Below are 18,257 nucleotides of genomic sequence, written 5' to 3'. Positions count from 1 at the left end.
TCTCTCTCTCTTTCTTCCCTCTTCAGATGAAGGTGGCATTCAGAATTAATCTTAAAAAAGAACAACGGTATAGATGAATCTGTTTGCAGGGCAGGACTAGCAACCCAAAGGTAGAAAATAGACATGGGGACACAGTGGGGGGAAGCGAAGGATGAGATGATTTGGAAGATTATACACATATACACTGTGCTGTGCTTAGCTGCTCAGTGGTGTCCGACTCTTTGCGACCCCATGGACTGTAGGCCTCTAGGCTCCTCTGTCCACGGGGATTCTCCAGGCAAGAATACTGGAGTGGGTTGCCATGCCCTCCTTCAGAGGATCTTCCCAACCCAGGGATTGAATCCGAGTCTTCTGCATTGCAGGCAAATGCTTTACCATCTGAGCCACCAAGGAAGCCCAAGAATACTGGGGTGGGTAGCCTATCCCTTCTCTAGGGGATCTTCCTGATCCAGGAATAGAATTGAGGTCTCCTGTGTTGCAGGCGGATTCTTTACTAGCTGAGCTACCAGGGAAGCTCAACATATATACACTACCATATGTAAATAGATAGCTACTGGGAACCTGTGGTAGGGTACAGGGAGCTCAGCTCAGTGCTGTGTGACGACCTAAATGGGTGTGATTGAGAGGGTGGGAGGGAGGTCCAAGAGGGAGGGGATAATGTATACATATAGTTAATTCACTTCATTATATGGCAGAAACTAACACAACATTGTAAAGCAATTACACTCCAGTTAAAAAGAATTACACCCTTATCCCTATGCAGTGAGGCTACTGGGGAGATTGACAAGCCCCATACCAACCCTTGCAAGGTGACTGGCTGCTCTGGCTTTGTCCTGCAGTACCACATCCCTGTCCCGAGTGGCACTAGCATCATCCCAGCCCCTGTGTCTAAGAAGTTACTGACAATACCTCGAACTGGTGACTTTCTGTACCTCTGCCATGGGCTGTACTGCCTCCATCGCCAACTTTCCCTTTTTTTTTTTTTTTTTTGGATGCACTTGCTGAATCATATTTACCTGACCAAAGATTGAACCCATGTCCTTGGCAGTGAAAGCAGGGAGTTCTAACCACTAAATAACTTTTGATGCCATTTCCAAGACCTACAGCTAGCTCACTCCTAAAAGAGATGATATTCACCAAGTCTTCATATTAGGAATTCACTGACCATCTTAAGACCCACACCAGAGTTTCTGGGCAGAAGACTCCGGGTCCAGTTGTAGCCACCATATCATTATATGAGAAAAAGTGAATGAAGCCCAGTTTAAACAAACAAACAAACAGAGACAAAAAAATGTTTCTAGGATCTTTCAGGATAGCTTTAAATATTAACAGACAAAAATTAAATATATCCTTTCATGTTTTTAAATAGGGGTGGAATTACTAGCTCTCCACTCTCCAGAGAAGATGCAGGTTCTTAACTGTTCTACCAAATTACTGATCCTGGAAAAAATGCTGAAGAGTCACTTTCCTGAATCACTCAAGGTATGAAACATTGAATAGTTCTATCTTCATTTTATTAATCTGTGAAATAATATTAGACTTATAGCTGTTTCCCAAATTTTCCTAATGGTGAGACTCCGGGAGTACTTGGTAAACATACAGTTTCCCAATCCTCTCCTTCTAGAGACTGATTCAATGGATTGGGGATACAATGCAGTTAGTTATATTTTTGACAGTCTTGCTAGATACAGTCTTGCTAGGAAAATTCAGGCTGTGCTAGACTGGACTATTTATGAAATAAATTTCAGTTCTAAATTTTATTAAACGGCAGAAGGGTAATTTCTTACTTGTTAAAATTTTATTTTTTAAAGACTTCTAAATTCAGATTAGTTGACTTGGCCTGAATGGTATGTATAATTTTTTTGAAATATCTTTCACATTATCTCATTTGAGCTTCAAAAACACCTAATCAATCCCTCTCTAAAATTAATTCCCCTGTAATATTAAAATCTCTGAATAGGCAGATATTTATATTATAATTGTACAGGTAATATTACTAAATAACTTCCCCATTTCCAGGTGCTAGAATTCAGACTAAAATCCAGATTATCACGTTTCAAATTGAGTGTTTTTGGAAATGCTTGCCTCTCACAGCACCATCTGAAGTAAGGATTAAGGAAATGAACCGTATAGGCACAGATAGATGCCTTTCTGAGAAATCTCCTCTTTAATAGCTGCTTAGCTCTTTGCTCCTAATTTCTTATTTCTCCTACCCTGAGTCTTTTTATCCCTAAATCTCTTTATCCTCCTTTAATGATTTCTTTGTTATATAATGCCTGGCTTTGTTCTTTGACCATCATTTCAAAATACCCTTTCAGTAAACACTAAGTCCTTTAGTGAATAAAAAAGATAAAGAAAAGGTAGTCTCAGTTGTTTCCTCTTCCTCCACCCACTGGAATTTATGGCTGCGTTTTTATAATCTCACTTTAGGCTTAAAATCTAGTTTAGTTGCTCAGTTGTGTCTGACTCTGCGACCCTGTGGATTGTAGGCTACCAGGCTCCTCTGTCCACCGGATTTTCCAGGCAAGAGTACTGGAATGGGTTGCCATTTCCTTCTCTAAAGGATCTTCCCGACCCAGGGATTGAGCCCAGGTCTCCCACACTGTAGGCAGACACTTTACTATCTGAGCCACCAGGAAAATCTTAAGGCTTAAATGTTTAAATAACCTTCCGGATTTCCTTCACAAGCTCTACCTGCTCATTTCTCTAGCATTTTTACTCCTTCCTAGCCACTTTGCATCTCCTCTCAACACTCACTCTTTGGATAAATAAATTATTGAAATAATTTGTTTTCTAATAAGGATTATGCTTTGCTCATGTGAAACCATTGTAATAAATGTATTACTCTGTACACATAAGATCATCAATTCTGGAATTTAACCATGAAGAGAACAAGCATGATCCTTCCAGGTTACTTTAGTTGGTGGATTTTCACTAAGTGTGATCCATGTTGCGCATTAGTATTAGACTACATTTAGAAAGATACTGTCTATGTGAAAATCTGAGTGAGGTCCCAGTTTGGGTAAGACAGAAGAGAGTTGGATCATCTTCTAGGCATTGAGATGAGGTGAGTGATTTGAATTAAGATAGTGATAAAGGAGGTAAAATGTGGGCTCTGAAGCTCTTATAATTTAACTTTTTTCACTGAAGTACAGCACTAGAAGGGGCTTGCCAGGTGGTGCTAGTGGTAAAGAAACTGCCTGCCAATGCAGGAGACAGAAGAGACCCTGGGTCGAGAAGATCCCCTGGAGGATTTCTTCACTCCTGGAGAATCCCATGGACAGATGAGCCTGGAGAGCTGTGTCCATAGGGTCACAAAGATTCAGATAGGACTGAAGCAATGCACCCACATAACACTAGAAAGTGCACAAAACATGATACAGCTCAGTGGATTTTCTGAAAATGAATATCTGTGTAACTTCTATTCCATTCAAGAAAGAACAGTACATCAAACACCGTTCTTCCCCCACTCCATACTCTTTTCTTGTCGATATCTTTCCCTGCTCTCCCATAGTAACCACTATCAGCTTCTAAAGTCGACATTTAATTCTGCCTGTCTTTGAATGTAATATAAATTGGATCACACAGTAAGTATCTTTTTGAACTTAGCTTCTTTGGCTGGACAAGCTCAATACCGTGTTCTCTTTTGTAATCCATTGTAAGAATATGCCACAATTTATTTAGTTATTCCACTGTTGCTGGATATTGTTACCAGTTTCTGTCTACTGTATTATAAAAACATTGCTGTGAACACTGGCCTATAGCTTAGCTCTCCTCCTTACCACCACAACTTTGTTTTCTCTAGAAGCACAGAGATAACATATGGAAGTTGCTTTGTGGGACAGAATCTTTGATTCTTAGTGGGAAAAAAATGTGAAAAGTCACAGAACAGAATTCTAATGATACTTAAGTATTGCTTAGTCAATAAGCATTTGGTCAGCTCTATCAGACTCCATGGATATAACAGTGAATAAGACATAGTTACAACCCTTAGGGAATGGTTATAGAGACCTGCTCTATCAAATCTAACATGCAGGGTATGCTTTTTGGCTTTTTTTCTGGGGGATAGTATCTCAGTCTCAAGTGATATTTAATTGTAATTCAAGGTTGAAAGAGTAGTTGTACTTCACATATGATTTTAAGATAGTGTGCTGCTGCTAAGGCGCTTCAGTCGTGTCCAGCTCTGTGCGACCCCATAGACGGCAGCCCACCAGGCTCCCCCGTCCCTGGGATTCTCCAGGCAAGAACACTGGAGTGAGTTGCCATTTCCTTCTCCAAAGCATGAAAGTGAAAAGTGAAAGTGAAGTCATTGAGTCATGTCCAACTCTCAGCGACCCCATGGACTGCAGCCTACAAGGCTCCTCTGTCAATGGGATTTTCCAGGCAAGAGTACTGGAGTGGGGTGCCATTGCCTTCTCTGTTAAGATAGTGTAGTAAACTTCAAAGGCAGCTGCACATCAAAATTATCCATAGAAATTTTAAAAGGCATATGAACTCTAAATCTAGATATTAGACGCTGATTCATTAAGTATTACTGACCTATATTCCAAGTCCCTGTCTGGTAAGCCTATTGATTTGGTACCTCTCACCATTGTGCTAAAAAAAACCACTAAGTTTTGGGAGCATTTTCATAGACTGTCATAGACACTTTAACAGTTTCCTTGTGCACTGATGAAATAAAAAGGGAGAAGTCTGTATGTGTATGGGTTCTGAATATATGTGTGTTTATTTATAATTTCCCCTCATGGCCATAACTTTGCACTAGTACAAGAAATGAAAAGAGCAATAAGCATCTGAAATGGTTAATAATATAACTAGCTATTCCTCTGGGTTCTCTGCCTCAGGTTTATGGAGCAGTGATGAACATAAATCGTGGGAATCCCTTTCAAAAGGAAGTGGTGTTGGATTCATGGCCTGACTTCAAAGCCATCATCACACGGCGGCAGAAAGAGGTACAGTTTTAAAAGGCAAAAAAGAATTGGTACCAACTGAAATGAAAAGATGAAGTAAAGGGGAAATCGTAACCATCATAGCTTAACACGCTATACACTTCACCATTAGCTTCTAATTTGACTGGCTTTGGAGTACCAGACATATGGAAACCTCCAGTCTAAATGTGTTCACTAGGATGATTTCTCTAGTGTTTGATAACCCCTCGAAGCATGAAGCAGATACACTTGTACACACTAGTTTTCCCACTGGGTTGATGATTCCTTATGATCATTGACTTTGGTCATATGCATAAATATGAAAGAAGATTGAAAAAGACAGCATCCTCCCCATTCTGCCTCTGAGACAAAGGAGAGGCTCACATGATCAAAGGTGGTGTGCTTTATGTGTTTGTGGTTATGTCTTCTGTCCTAGGCTGAGACAGACAACCTGGACCATTATACTAATGCCTATGCTGTGTTCTACAAAGATGTCAATGCTTACCGACAGCTGTTGGAAGAACATGGTGTTATCAACTGGGATCAAGTTTTTCAAATACAGGGTGGGTCAAGTACAAGACACTAGACACGCATCTTTTTTTCTTCTTTTTGTCATATCTCTCAGATATATAAATATGACACACTTCACACATATAAGCACACATATGTACAAATACACTTACATACATTTTATATATTAACAGCTTATGTATTACAGTCTTATAGCAATACTTTTTTTTTAATGAGGTTTGGCCTTTGGGGTTGGCAGAGGCCATTTAAATTAGGCTGTTTTTAAGTGATTTTTTTTTCTTTCAAAAAATGGTATCAGTGAATATCACAGGATATTTCTCCTTATTACTTCTAACCCTTTCCTATCATAATCTTTTAAAGAAAATCTAATTTAAGTCTAAGCCAATAGGTAAGCCTTTCTTCTTTCTAAAGCAAATGATTCTTGAAAAAGATAATCAACTGGTCTGCATAGGATAAACTGAAATGATTTTATAAGGAAAGAGTATATGTGGGCTCCGAGGAGATAACTGCATAGCCATCAACACTTCTGGAAGAACTTTAGGCCAAGACTGAAACAGATTAAGACTTTTGATTATTTGGATGGATAGCTTTGGCTTCAGTGTATCACTTGCTGTCTCAACTTTTTATAATGATTGGGAGTTGATATAGGCAATGAAGTTTGTGTGTAGCTCTTCTAGTGAAATGAGTTCCTTGGTCATTTGACAAGAAGGTAGGAACCCCCATGTTAGATATATAAATTCTGGTAATTTTTATCAGCCAGAAGTAGCTGAAGCCCTCTACAAGAAAAGTTTCTGTCCACCTATAATGATTTATGTAAATTCATAACCTAAAAACTTGGGATGTTGTATATGTATTAAAAAAGAATCCCCTTGCAAATGCTCAAAAAGACTTTATAGAGGCAGTTCTAAACTCTCTCACACATTTACAGATTTACCCCTGTTACGCTGGTTAGAAGTGAGGCATAATTCAACCACTTGCTTATCTAATTAACAATTCAGAAAAATCTCACCAGGATTACTTTAATGTGGAAATGTGTATATCTCCTCCTTGATGTGAAAAGTCATGGCAGTTACTGGATGGATTTTGGTATTATTGGTTAATATCCTCAAATCCCCTGAATTCATCATTATGGAGAGACCATCCCTCTAACTGCCAATACTTTTTTTCAGAAGGCTGAGCTATTTGTTGTGAGTTATACTCATTTTAATTGACAGTCATCTTTCCTGAGGGTTTGGTGGGGAGAGATGTGATTTATAGCACCTAATATAGCTGGAATGGTAAAACCCCTCATTTACCATGTAGAGCAAGGCTCTTGACTTCTGATGTGGTCTCAACTGTAGGTTTCTGTGGTAAGAACTGTAATCTCTTTAGGACACTGAATAGCTTCTAAGAAGTCATCAGGGTCTTTACTATTCTTATTCAGAGAACCTAAAAAGGAGCCATTTCTATAACATCTCTAAATCATGAGCCTCCCTAAAAGCCTATCAGCTACATATAAACAGCCTTTTACTTTTTGCAGGCGAGGTCAGAACTACTAGTTGGGCTGGTGGATAGATCAGGATTTAGGCAGTGAAGCTGCTTCAGTACTGGGTGTTTAGAGCAAGAACACACCCTGCATAGGAATGCCTTTGTCATTTTTAATCTACAAACCATCCATAAACAATGTTAAATCAGGGTTAATCCTCTAATGGACTCAGAGGAGCCAAACTCCTTGTGTTTGCCGTACACAGGAAACAAAAACATGCATAATTGCCCAGACAGGCCCTGCTTGTTGCTCACTGCTAGTTGCATGAACGAGAGAGCTTGTCTACATGAGCACCAGCCTGAAAGTTTCAAAGGCCTGCTCACTGGTAACTATGAACCAAAAAAAATGTCCCAAGTTCTGGCTTATTCAGTTAGCAACCCTTCCCCTTCTAAGGAGGTGGAATGGTCAATAGCAGAACGAGAAGTAGAGATTGCTTTCTCCTTGAGAAAAGAGAAAATCATTTGTTAAAAATGATACCCTGTCAACAGATAGGAGGACATGATCCACAGCACCATGGAGAGATGATTGGCAAAATCTAAACAAATCCTGTTGTTTGGTGATTAGAGGGCCCTAACCACCAGGATTCTCCGACAAAAGAAGTTTTTAAAGAGGGGAGAGAGGAGTTTAGTGGGAATTGAAAGGTCTGTTGATGAAAAGACTCACAAGACAAAAAGTGGGCAAAATCAAACTATAGTGTTTAAGGATGCAGACTTGGATAATAAAACTGTAAAGAAAACAAGAAAATGGTTATCTTAAAAATTATTATAATGATTATTTTTGGAGGAGAGAGAAGGAATTGTGATTAAAAGAGTGGGAGAGTGATACATAGAAGGGAGCTCATCAAATTCTATTCTGTGGCTTTAGAAGTAGTCAAAATGTATGTAATTATTTCTAATTAAGCTATACCTTTTATGCAGTTTTTGTTACCTGTTACATCTTATAAGTCTAAAAGGTTTTGTTTTAATGTTAGGATGACCTTTAGAAAGAATTGACTCAGTCTAACTTAGAAGAAAAAAATTCTGTTGGAACTACCAGCCACACTTTGAGTCAGCAGGGCTCACTACCACTTAGATGTAATTCAGTGTTTTAATATGGAGTGCTAGCCACAGCATCTATAATCTTAATAGCATTAACTTGAAGACTTTCTTATCTTTTCTTAGACTTAACTCCATGATGGAGAAGCCGAGGCTCAGAGCACAGTCTGTGTTCACCAGGACCTGCCGTTCATGTTTTCTTCAAGAGGAAGTGATTTTCTAGGAGAAGGAAGCAAGCAATTAGATATGAAAGGAAGTGGGAAAGTCAATTTCCAGAGCATTCAAGCAATAGCAGCCAGAATGGAAAGGACAGAGCAGATCAGGATTTGGAGAAGTGGACAATCAGTTCTAAGTAAACAAGCCCCTTGTCATGCTGTAATTACTATCAGAACAGAGACCATGCCATTCTTATATCCCACTCTGGGGCTATGCCCAGCACAGCACTTTACATACAAGAAGTACTGAGTAAGGGTTTATAGAGAATACAGTATAGCTATGACAAATGAGTGAGTGCTGGGTAAGTTAAGTTCAGAATAAACCCCACCAGTCTAAATTTATATATTGACATTGCCGTGATGGGCATTTAAGCAGGAGACTGAAAGACAGTCTTTAAAGTAAGATTGCCCTGCCAAATAAGTTGAAGCTCTTTCATACTTCCAGAACATCCCTTACCCTCAGGGGTTTAAGATCAATCTGAGAAGTCAAGAAAATAAAAAGTTCCCATATAGCATTACAAATTCTTAAGGGATAGTCCCATCAGAAATACCCATGGAAGATAGTGATCAACATGGAAATTTGAAAATCTCATACAAGACTTGAAAATCAGACAAAGGAGTAGCTCTGATAATATATGTATAAATACAAAGTGGTTAAGATAATACAAGGTGGGAAGCTGGTGGTATTGATGATACCAAGTATAGAAATACTAAAACAAATTTGCCTTTGGCATTCTCAGATAAAGCATCCACATTTTTTTTTTTTCATTGTGTGTTTCCACATGCAGGGCTGCAGAGTGAATTACATGATGTTTCCAAAGCTGTTGCTGACTCAAAGCAGGTGGATGTAAAGCTAGCTTCCTTCAAGGCCACTTGCTTACCTCCGATTTCAGCTGCAGACACCAGTTTCTTGTACGTAAACAAGCTTCTTCTGGGGGAGAATTTATGCCATGGCAGTACAAACTGCCTGGAATACTGAATACCATTTAGGAATATTGGATCTAGATGACTGAATCTAAATGTGTGTATGTGTTTACTCTTTTCCTTTTTGCTGTGCTTGACTGCTCATAATTTCCTGCAAAATCAAATCTATGTCTCTCTCCATTGTCATTAACTATGGACAGCTTTTTCACAGAATACACAAAAAAAATCATTTCTTGGGCATCCTCCTCCTCCAAATAATTCTAAATAACTTCCGTTGTCTGTGCCCAAGGTGGTTATAATTGTTTTTTGTTGTTTCAGGGATGAAGGTGTTTAGCTGACTTACGTGTCTTTTATGCCAGGCACTAAATGTTTCAAAGTTTTAAATACATTGCCTCTTGAATCCTTTCTACAACCTTATAAAACAGTACCATTATTACTCCCTTTTTGAACAGAATTGAAATAACACACAGGAGCAAACTGTAGAGCCAGAAACAACCAAAAGAAGCCTAATTCCAGGATCCAGCCCTTCAGAATGTGTGTTAGTTTATATCTGCATTCTTTCACTTTGTGGTCCCTGATCTGTCATTCACTAGTTACTTTCCATTTTGCCTTACCTTTCTGTGTGTGTGTGTGTGTGTGTGTGTGTGTGTGTGTTAGTCGCTCAGTGTGTCTGACTCTTTGCAACCCCGTGGACTCTAGCCTCCCAGCCTCCTCTGTCCATGGGATTCTCCAAGCAAGAATAGTGGAGAGAGTTGCCAGTTTCTTCTCGAGGTTACCTTTCTGAGCCTCAATCAATTCTTCCTAAAAACTGATGTATAATACCTTCTTTGCATGTTTCTTGTAAGCAAATGAAACTAACCACTTCACTGAATGTTACTTTTCTCCACTTCCATGGTGTATGTTGAAGTAATTATTAAGCAAAACAAGACTAAACCTAGAAAAGAAGGGACATTTCAAGTCACATAAAGCAACTGGATTTCATTGCTACTTTTTCAGTCATGAAAATTTTCAAACACAAGAGTTGAGAAACTAGTGTAATTAACCTCCAACACCAATATACTTAAAAATCTTAAACACCTGCCTCTTTCAATCACAAAATAATGCAGTTCTCAATTTTGTTTTTTGTTCAATCCAACTGTAACCTTTTCAACAATACATTTTCCTATTAATTGAATTTTAAAAATACAACCAAACTTGTGCTCATTAAATATACATGTATATTTTAAAAATGTACAAAAAGAACAAGATTTATTATGTTAGGAATCTTTTATCCAGATCTCTATCTTTCCCACCCCCTGATTTATTCTGAAGGAAATATCTTATATATTATTCCATTATACGACACTGTACCGTCTGAGCCACCAGGGAAGCCACTTAAATATTATACCTCCAAAAAAAGAATTATTATTATTATTAGCCAGGCCTCACGGCTTGTGGCATCTTATTAATCCCTGGTGGTTCAGATGGTAAATAATCCACCTGCAATGCAGGAGACCTGGGTTCGATCCCTGGGTTGGGAAAATCCCCTAGAGGAGAGCATGGCAACCCACTCCAGTATTCTTGCCTGGAGAGTCCCCATGGACAGAGGAGCCTGGTGGGCTACAGTCCATGGGGTTGCAAAGAATCAGACATGACTGAGCAACTAAGCATAGCATAGTATGGCTAGTGGGATCTTATTAATAGCTTTCCCATCAGGCATCGAACCCTGGCCCCAAAAGTGAACACATTGAATTCACTCAGGGAATTCCCAAGAATTTTTTTTTAACTGCTATAGTAACATCACCTCTGTGTCAGGGGTCCCCCAGACCACCCACAAGTTCAGTGATTGGCTAAGAGGACTCAGGACTCAATATATTTAGTCATGGCTATAACTTATTATGGGAGGAGGCAATGGCACCCCACTCCAGTACTCTTGCCTGGAAAATCCCAAGGACAGAGGAGCCTGGTAGGCTACAGTCCATGGGGTCGCGAAGAGTCAGACATGACTGAGCAACTTCCCTTTCATTTTTCACTTTCATGCATTGGAGAAGGAAATGGCAACCCACTCCAATATTCTTGCCTGGAGAATCCCAGGGATGGGGGAGCCTGGTGGGCTGCCGTCTATGGGGTCATACAGAATCGGGCATGACTGAAGTGACTTAGCAGCATAACTTATTATAATGAAAAGATATAAAGCAAAATCAGCACAAGGGGAAAAAGGTGCTTTGGCAAAGTCCAGAGGAAACCGGACACAAGCTCCCCAGAGGCCTCCCTGAGCAGAGTCACGCAGTATGCGTTTGATTTTCAGCAATGAGTTGTGACAACACAGATAAGATTTTTTTACTGGAGGTACCTTCTGCCAGTTCAGTTCAGTTCAGTCGCTCAGTCATGTCCGACTCTTTGCGACCCCATGAATCGCAGCACGCCAGGCCTCCCTGTCCATCACCATCTCCCGGAGTTCACTCAGACTCACATCCATCAAGTCAGTGATGCCATCCAGCCATCTCATCCTCTGTTGTCCCCTTCTCCTCCTGCCCCCAATCCCTCCCAGCATCAGAGTCTTTTCCAACGAGTCAACTCTTCGCACGAGGGGGCCAAAGTACTGGAGTTTCAGCTTTAGCATCAGTCCTTCCAAAGAAATCCCAGGGCTGATCTCCTTCAGAATGGACTGGTTGGATCTCCTTGCAGTCCAAAGAGCCTTCTCCAACACCACAGTGCAAAAGCATCAATTCTTTGGCGCTCAGCCTTCTTCACAGGCCAACTCTCACATCCATACATGACCACAGGAAAAACCATAGCCTTGACTAGACCAATTTCCTAGACTCCCAGGAGGAAAACAGGTGTTCAGCATAAAGTGCATCGATTGTACAAACAGGCCAAGCTAACCACTCTTACCAGTTCTGGGAATGGCAGGACTCCTCCAGCAATCAAAATTACCTGACACTTAGCGGCACCCCACTCCAGTACTGTTGCCTGGAAAATCCCATGGACGGAGGAGCCTGGTGGGCTGCTGTCTGTGGGGTCGCACAGAGTCGGACATGACTGAAGCGACTTAGTAGCAGCAGCAGCAGCCAAAGGCCAACTTCGCAAGCAGGTTCTCTAAAAACAGTGGCCTTGAGCCTTCTTTGTTAGCTCTTTCCTTAAAATTTTGTGAACACTATTTCCTAAATATAAAATAACCTGTTAGTAGTCACATTTTCCCAATTATCACAAAACTTTTAGCACTTTATTTGTTTTGAATAAGCACCTGGTTATTATATGCAGCTGGTTAATATCTCTCTTAAGTTTCTTTTGACAGACAGATACCCCTTTCATCTTTTTCTATTTCTCATGTTACTTTTGGTTGAAAAAAAATCACACTATTTGTCCTTTAGAGTTTCCCCACAGTCTGTCCAATTAAATAGACATCAGTTTGAGAAAATTCCAGGAAATAGTGAAGGACGAGGAGGTCTGACATGCTGCAGTCCATGGGGTTGCAAAGAGCCGCTCATGACTGAGCTACTCAACAAGTCTGTTTGCTGTCATATCCCTGAGATGTTATTTAAAATTTTCTTCAATCCCCCATCAGACTTTTTTAAATCAAATTTTTTCTTGAATTGCTCCTTTCTGCATAGGAAGTTAGACAATTTATCTTTAAAACCTAAATCATTACCCAAATTTGTACACTTTATTTTGGATACCTGCCCTTCACATACAAGGTCATTGTCTCGAATGTCCCTCCTGAAACACGTGGTTTAGTGTTTTCATTTGTAGCAGCATCACTACCTGAAGCTTCTTTGACTTTGTTCGAAAGTTTATTTTCGAGAATTAAATGAAAAAATCCTGTTAAGCCAGTTATTGCTTGCATTTATTTATATTCTTTCCCCCTGCTTAGTGGTTAGGCGAATGGCCCAGCTCCAGGTCCCACAGAATACCTGAAATATGAGCTAACATTGCATAACCACTAATAAAAGAAAACACAAACTTTTTTTTTCTATTATTATGTGCCAACTAATGAATCTTCCTGTTTTCTTTTTTTTAATTTTAATTCTATTTTATTTTACTTTACAATACTGTATTGGTTTTGCCATACATCAATATGAATCTGCCACGGGTGTACATGAGTTCCCGATCCTGAACCCCCTTCCCACCTCCCTCCCTATACCATCTCTCTAGGTCATCCCAGTGTACCAGCCCCAAGCATCCTGTATCCTGCATCAAACCTAGACTGGCGATTCATTTCTTATATGATATTATACATGTTTCAATGCTATTCTCCCAAATCATCCCACCCTCTCCCTCTCCCACAGAGTCCAAAAGACTGTTCTATACATCTGTGTCTCTTTTGCTGTCTCGCATACAGGTTTATCGTTACCATCTTTCTAAATTCCATATATATGAGAAAACACCAACTTTTACTTCATAAATAAGGACATGGTACAGGACCTCCCTGGTGGTCTAGTGGCTAAGACTTCACGCTCCCAGTTCAGGGTGTCCAGGTTCAATCCCTGCTCGGGAACTATATCTCACCTGCTGCAAGTAAAAGATCCAACATGCTGAAACTAAGACCTGGGGCAGTCAAACAAATACTTTAAAAAAGGACATAGTGAGAATGACATCAGTGGCCTCTTAACTGGGGATGTTCTTAGGATATATTAATAACTTCAAGCATGAAAGAAAATTCACAATACAACCAGCCCCCAGAGACTTGCAACTAAGTAACCTGTCTCAGTTCTTAGAAACTGCAACAATTTCTGTCCTTTTTTTTTTTTTTAATCTTAATGCCCATGGATTTTGAAATCTTTTTCCAGAATGTTTAGGGAAAGGTCTGAAAGAGCTAGCATTTCTTAAGCACCTACAAATGCCTAGAACATTAAGCAGTTTATATTTCTTTTGTGGACATGGTTGCATAAATGTAGGAGTCCTATCCTAAAACATTTATTATTATCAAGAAAAATATTAGAGGCCCAAGTATCTGGACTTATTCAAGGCCTCAGAGAGGGTGTCAGCAGACTCAGGACTTAATAAGAACAAGTCTGAGGTTTGTTTTCCAGAAAAATGAAATAATTTCCTTCATCTATTCTGAGGACAATAATAAGTGGGCAAAAATTTGAAGGAAAGACTTAGACTCAATATAATGAGTGTTTTGTCCTGTTAAAAATGAAATCCTAAAGATGTTTGTAAGTGGTAAGTGATAGATTCTTATTTATTGAAAATACTCTAGTATTTGCTAGGCACTTCTCTCCAGGATGGGTGACAATATACAGCCTTGACGTACTCCTTTTCCTATTTGGAACCAGTCTGTTGTTTCATGTCCAGTTCTAACTGTTGCTTCCTGACCTGCATACAGATTTCTCAAGAGGCAGGTTAGGTGGTCTGGTATTCCCTTCTCTTTCAGAATTTTCCAGTTTATTTGGATCCACACAGTCAAAGGCTTTGGCATAGTCAATAAAGCAGAAATAGATGTTTTTCTGGAACTCTCTTGCTTTTTCCATGATCCAGTGGATGTTGGCAATTTGATCTCTGGTTCCTCTGCCTTTTCGAAAACCAACTTGAACATCAGGGAGTTCACGTTCACGTATTGCTGAAGCCTGGCTTGGAGAATTTTGAGCATTACTTTACTAGCATATGAGATGAGTGCAAGTGTGCGGTAGTTTGAGCATTCTTTGGCATTGCCTTTCTTTGGAATTGGAATGAAAACTGACCTTTTCCAGTCCTGTGGCCACTGCTGAGTTTTCCAAATTTGCTGGCATATTGAGGGCAGCACTTTCACAGCATCATCTTTCAGGATTTGAAATAGCTCAATAGGAATTCCATCAGCTCTACTAGCTTTGTTCGTAGTGATGATTTCTAAGGCCCACTTGACTTCACATTCCAGGATGTCTGTCTCTAGATGAGTGATCATACCATTGTGATTATCTGGGTTGTGAAGATTTTTTTTGTACAGTTTTTCTGTGTATTCTTGCCACCTTTTCTTAATATCTTCTGCTTCTGTTAGGTCCCTACAATTTCTGTCCTTTATCGAGCCCATCTTTGCATGAAATGTTCCCCTGGTATCTCTAATTTTCTTGAAGAGAAAATTAGTCTTAGTCTTTCCCATTCTGTTCTTTTCCTCTACTTCTTTGCATTGATTGCTGAAGAAGGCTTTCTTATCTCTTCTTGCTATTCTTTAGAACTCTACATTCAGATGTTTATATCTTTATATCTTATATATAAATTATATATATATAATTATATATAATATATATATTATATATCTTATATCTTTTTATATATCTTTATATCTTTCCTTTTCTCCTTTGCTTTTCACTTGTCTTCTTTTCACAGCTTTGAAAGCCATCCTCAGACAGCCATTTTGCATTTTTGCATTTCTTTTCCATGGGGATGATCTTGATCCCTGTCTCCTGTACAATGTCACAAACCTCATTCCATAGTTCATCAGGCACTCTTATCTATCAGATCTAGGCCCTTAAATCTATTTCTCACTTCCACTGTATAATCATAAGGGATTTGATTTAGGTCATATCTGAATGGTCTAGCAGTTTTTCTACTTTCTTCAATTTAAGTCTGAATTTGGGGCAGGAGGAGAAGGGGACTACAGAGGATGAGATGGTTGGATGGCATCACTGACTCTATGGATGTGAGCCTGAGTGAACTCCGGGAGTTGGTAATGGACAGGGAGGCCTGGCATGCTGCGATTCATGGGGTTGCAAAGAGTCGGACACGACTGAGCGACTGGACTGAACTGATCTCCAGGATGCTTTCTCAGTTTGAATGAAAGTAAAAAGAGAAGTAGTTGGGGAATTCCCTGGAGGTCCGGTGGTTGGGACGGGGTGCTTTCACTGCTGGGGCCAGGTTTGATCCCTGGTGGGAGAACTAAGATTCCCCAGGGTTTGAAGCGAATGAAAAAGAGAGAAATACTTGTTTGTCATCATATGATCCCGAGTTCATATTTCTTCCCATGTCATTTTCTTCAAGAATGAATTCTTCCCTACAACTAACCTACCTGAGTGTTGCTGATGTTGACTTACTCAACCAGACTTGGTCTCGGGGTGGCAATGAACAGTGTCGCCGGTACATCGCCAACCTCATCTCCTGCTTCCCCAGTGTGTGTGTCCGTGATGACAAGGGGAACCCCGTGTCTTGGTCTATGATGGACCAGTTTGCCACCATGTGCCATGGCTACACCATGCCTGAGCATCGCAGGAAAGGTTATAATCGGCTGGTGATCCTCACATTGGCCAGAAAGTTGCAAAGCCGGGGATTCCCCTGTCAAGGCAACATCGTGGATGACAACACTACATCCATTAACCTCGCGAAGAGCATCCAAGGCGACTTCTTGCCTTGTCGGTTCCATAGGCTGATTCTCACCCCTCCAGCTTTCTCTAGGCAAGTTCACCTCTAGCCCATTGGAACTCCAGGGGTTCTCTTCCTTTTTCTGAATATACACACACTCCTTAACTGCCAATGAGGGGACACTTAAAACTAGAATCAGGGGGACTTCAAATTGTTGAAAAAGACCAGAAGACAAACAGGCTTAGGCTGGGAAGCCCTAACTCTCCCTGTCTCAAATTTCTATGGTAGTGACGATAGAGGTCAGAAACAGCTGTGACTAGAAACAGGATAACTATCTTCCTTTAGAATCCACTGCAGGAAAAAGGTTCTAAGCCATCAGTCTTAGCACAGGAGCAGAAATGACTGCATGAGAACAAATGACTAACATGGGACTAACTGCATTATTATTTCCCTTGGGCTTATGCCCACTTTTCTACAACCACACCGGTGTCCTACAACCATAAATAACACTCTCCTGTGCCTGCCACTGCTCTGTCTCCCCAAATCTCTTCCTACCACCTGTGACTCAGGATCTCTGTAGACTATCCTGTCTTCCCCCCTCCCTCCTTTAATTCCTGTCTCTCCTCTAGCCTATAGTTCTTCCCTGGGAATGTTTAAATGTAGTGGTTCTCACATTTTAGTGCACTTCAGAATCACCTGGAGGGCAGGTTGCAACAAAGATAGCTGAGTCTCTCCGCACAGCCCCTAATTCAGTAAGTTTGAGGATGGGTCTGAGGTCGGGCCTGAAAATTTGTACTTCCAGCAAGTTTCCATTTCTCAGTTGCCTTGGATGGAGCACTTTAAAAAGCTAGAAGCAGATGCTATCAGCATAAGACTGGACACTGCCTATCACCTATTCCAGCCCCCTTGTTCATTATCAGCTTTCTCATGTAAAACTAAGAGGCCTGTTTATGTACGTGTGCATTTGGTATGCAAATATAAACATACATATACATATATTTTCACTTCTTTCTTACTTCTGTGTGCATACGTACATACTCAGAGAATCATGGTAAGATAATAAACTTTATTCTCATTACATATGAATATTTGTGGACAAAAGAAAACAAATGACTTCTTCAAGATTGTATAGATAACCAGTGCTAGAGGTTGAGCCAGAATGGTGTTATGTTGATTTTAAACTGTTTTCTTTTCACTAGACCATGTATCTTTTAGGAAATGTAAAATAAATTTAAATGATTAAATAATAAAATCGACATCTTCTTCATCTTTTATTCTTGTCAGTATTTTTTTTTTTTAATTTGGGTTCCAATTGCTTCTGTCTGTGTATCTTTCAAGGACAGTAAAGGAAGAGATAAACATCACAAGCTGTGTTTTTCTATCTGCAATAAAAGCTGACACAAACAATGGCTGGATTTGTCTAGTCTGGATAAAGTTGACTTAGCCATATAGAAAATATATGGCTTATATGGTTTCTTATTGTGCAGAGGTCACACAAATCTCAACTACAAAGATAAGAGGAAATTTAAATTTTAGGTGTTTATTCTGGGAAAAGTAATGGAGACGAAAATGGCAGCCCAATCCAGTACTCTTGCTTGGAAAATCCCATGGACGGAGGAGCCTGGTAGGCTACCGTCCATGGGGTCGCAAAGAGTCAGACAGGACTAAGCGACTTCACTTTCACTTTTCTGAGAAAAGTAAACTGGCTGAAGGAGAGCTTCAGTTATAATGAAAACGATTCCTTGGGAGTGAATATATGCTTAGGTCATCCTGAGCCAGTGGTTACCAGAGACTTATCCTTGGGGCCGGAGGGGAGAGTTCTAAGGAACTGGAGTCCATAAGTCTC

General features: G+C 40.0%; 1 protein-coding gene across 1 annotated transcript; it reads left to right on the top strand.

Moving 5' to 3' along the window:
- GLYATL3 (glycine-N-acyltransferase like 3) lies at positions 1,386-17,489 on the top strand. Its single transcript, XM_005696397.3, has 5 exons — positions 1,386-1,482; positions 4,845-4,952; positions 5,365-5,491; positions 9,022-9,145; positions 16,094-17,489. Exons 1-5 carry the CDS (start codon positions 1,405-1,407, stop codon positions 16,518-16,520), a joined length of 864 nt encoding a protein of 287 aa, XP_005696454.2. The 5' UTR covers positions 1,386-1,404; the 3' UTR covers positions 16,521-17,489.

The sequence above is a fragment of the Capra hircus genome, chromosome 23 (assembly GCF_001704415.2).
Source record: "Capra hircus breed San Clemente chromosome 23, ASM170441v1, whole genome shotgun sequence".
Lineage (NCBI taxonomy): Eukaryota > Metazoa > Chordata > Mammalia > Artiodactyla > Bovidae > Capra > Capra hircus.
This window is presented reverse-complemented; position numbering and strand designations above follow the sequence as displayed.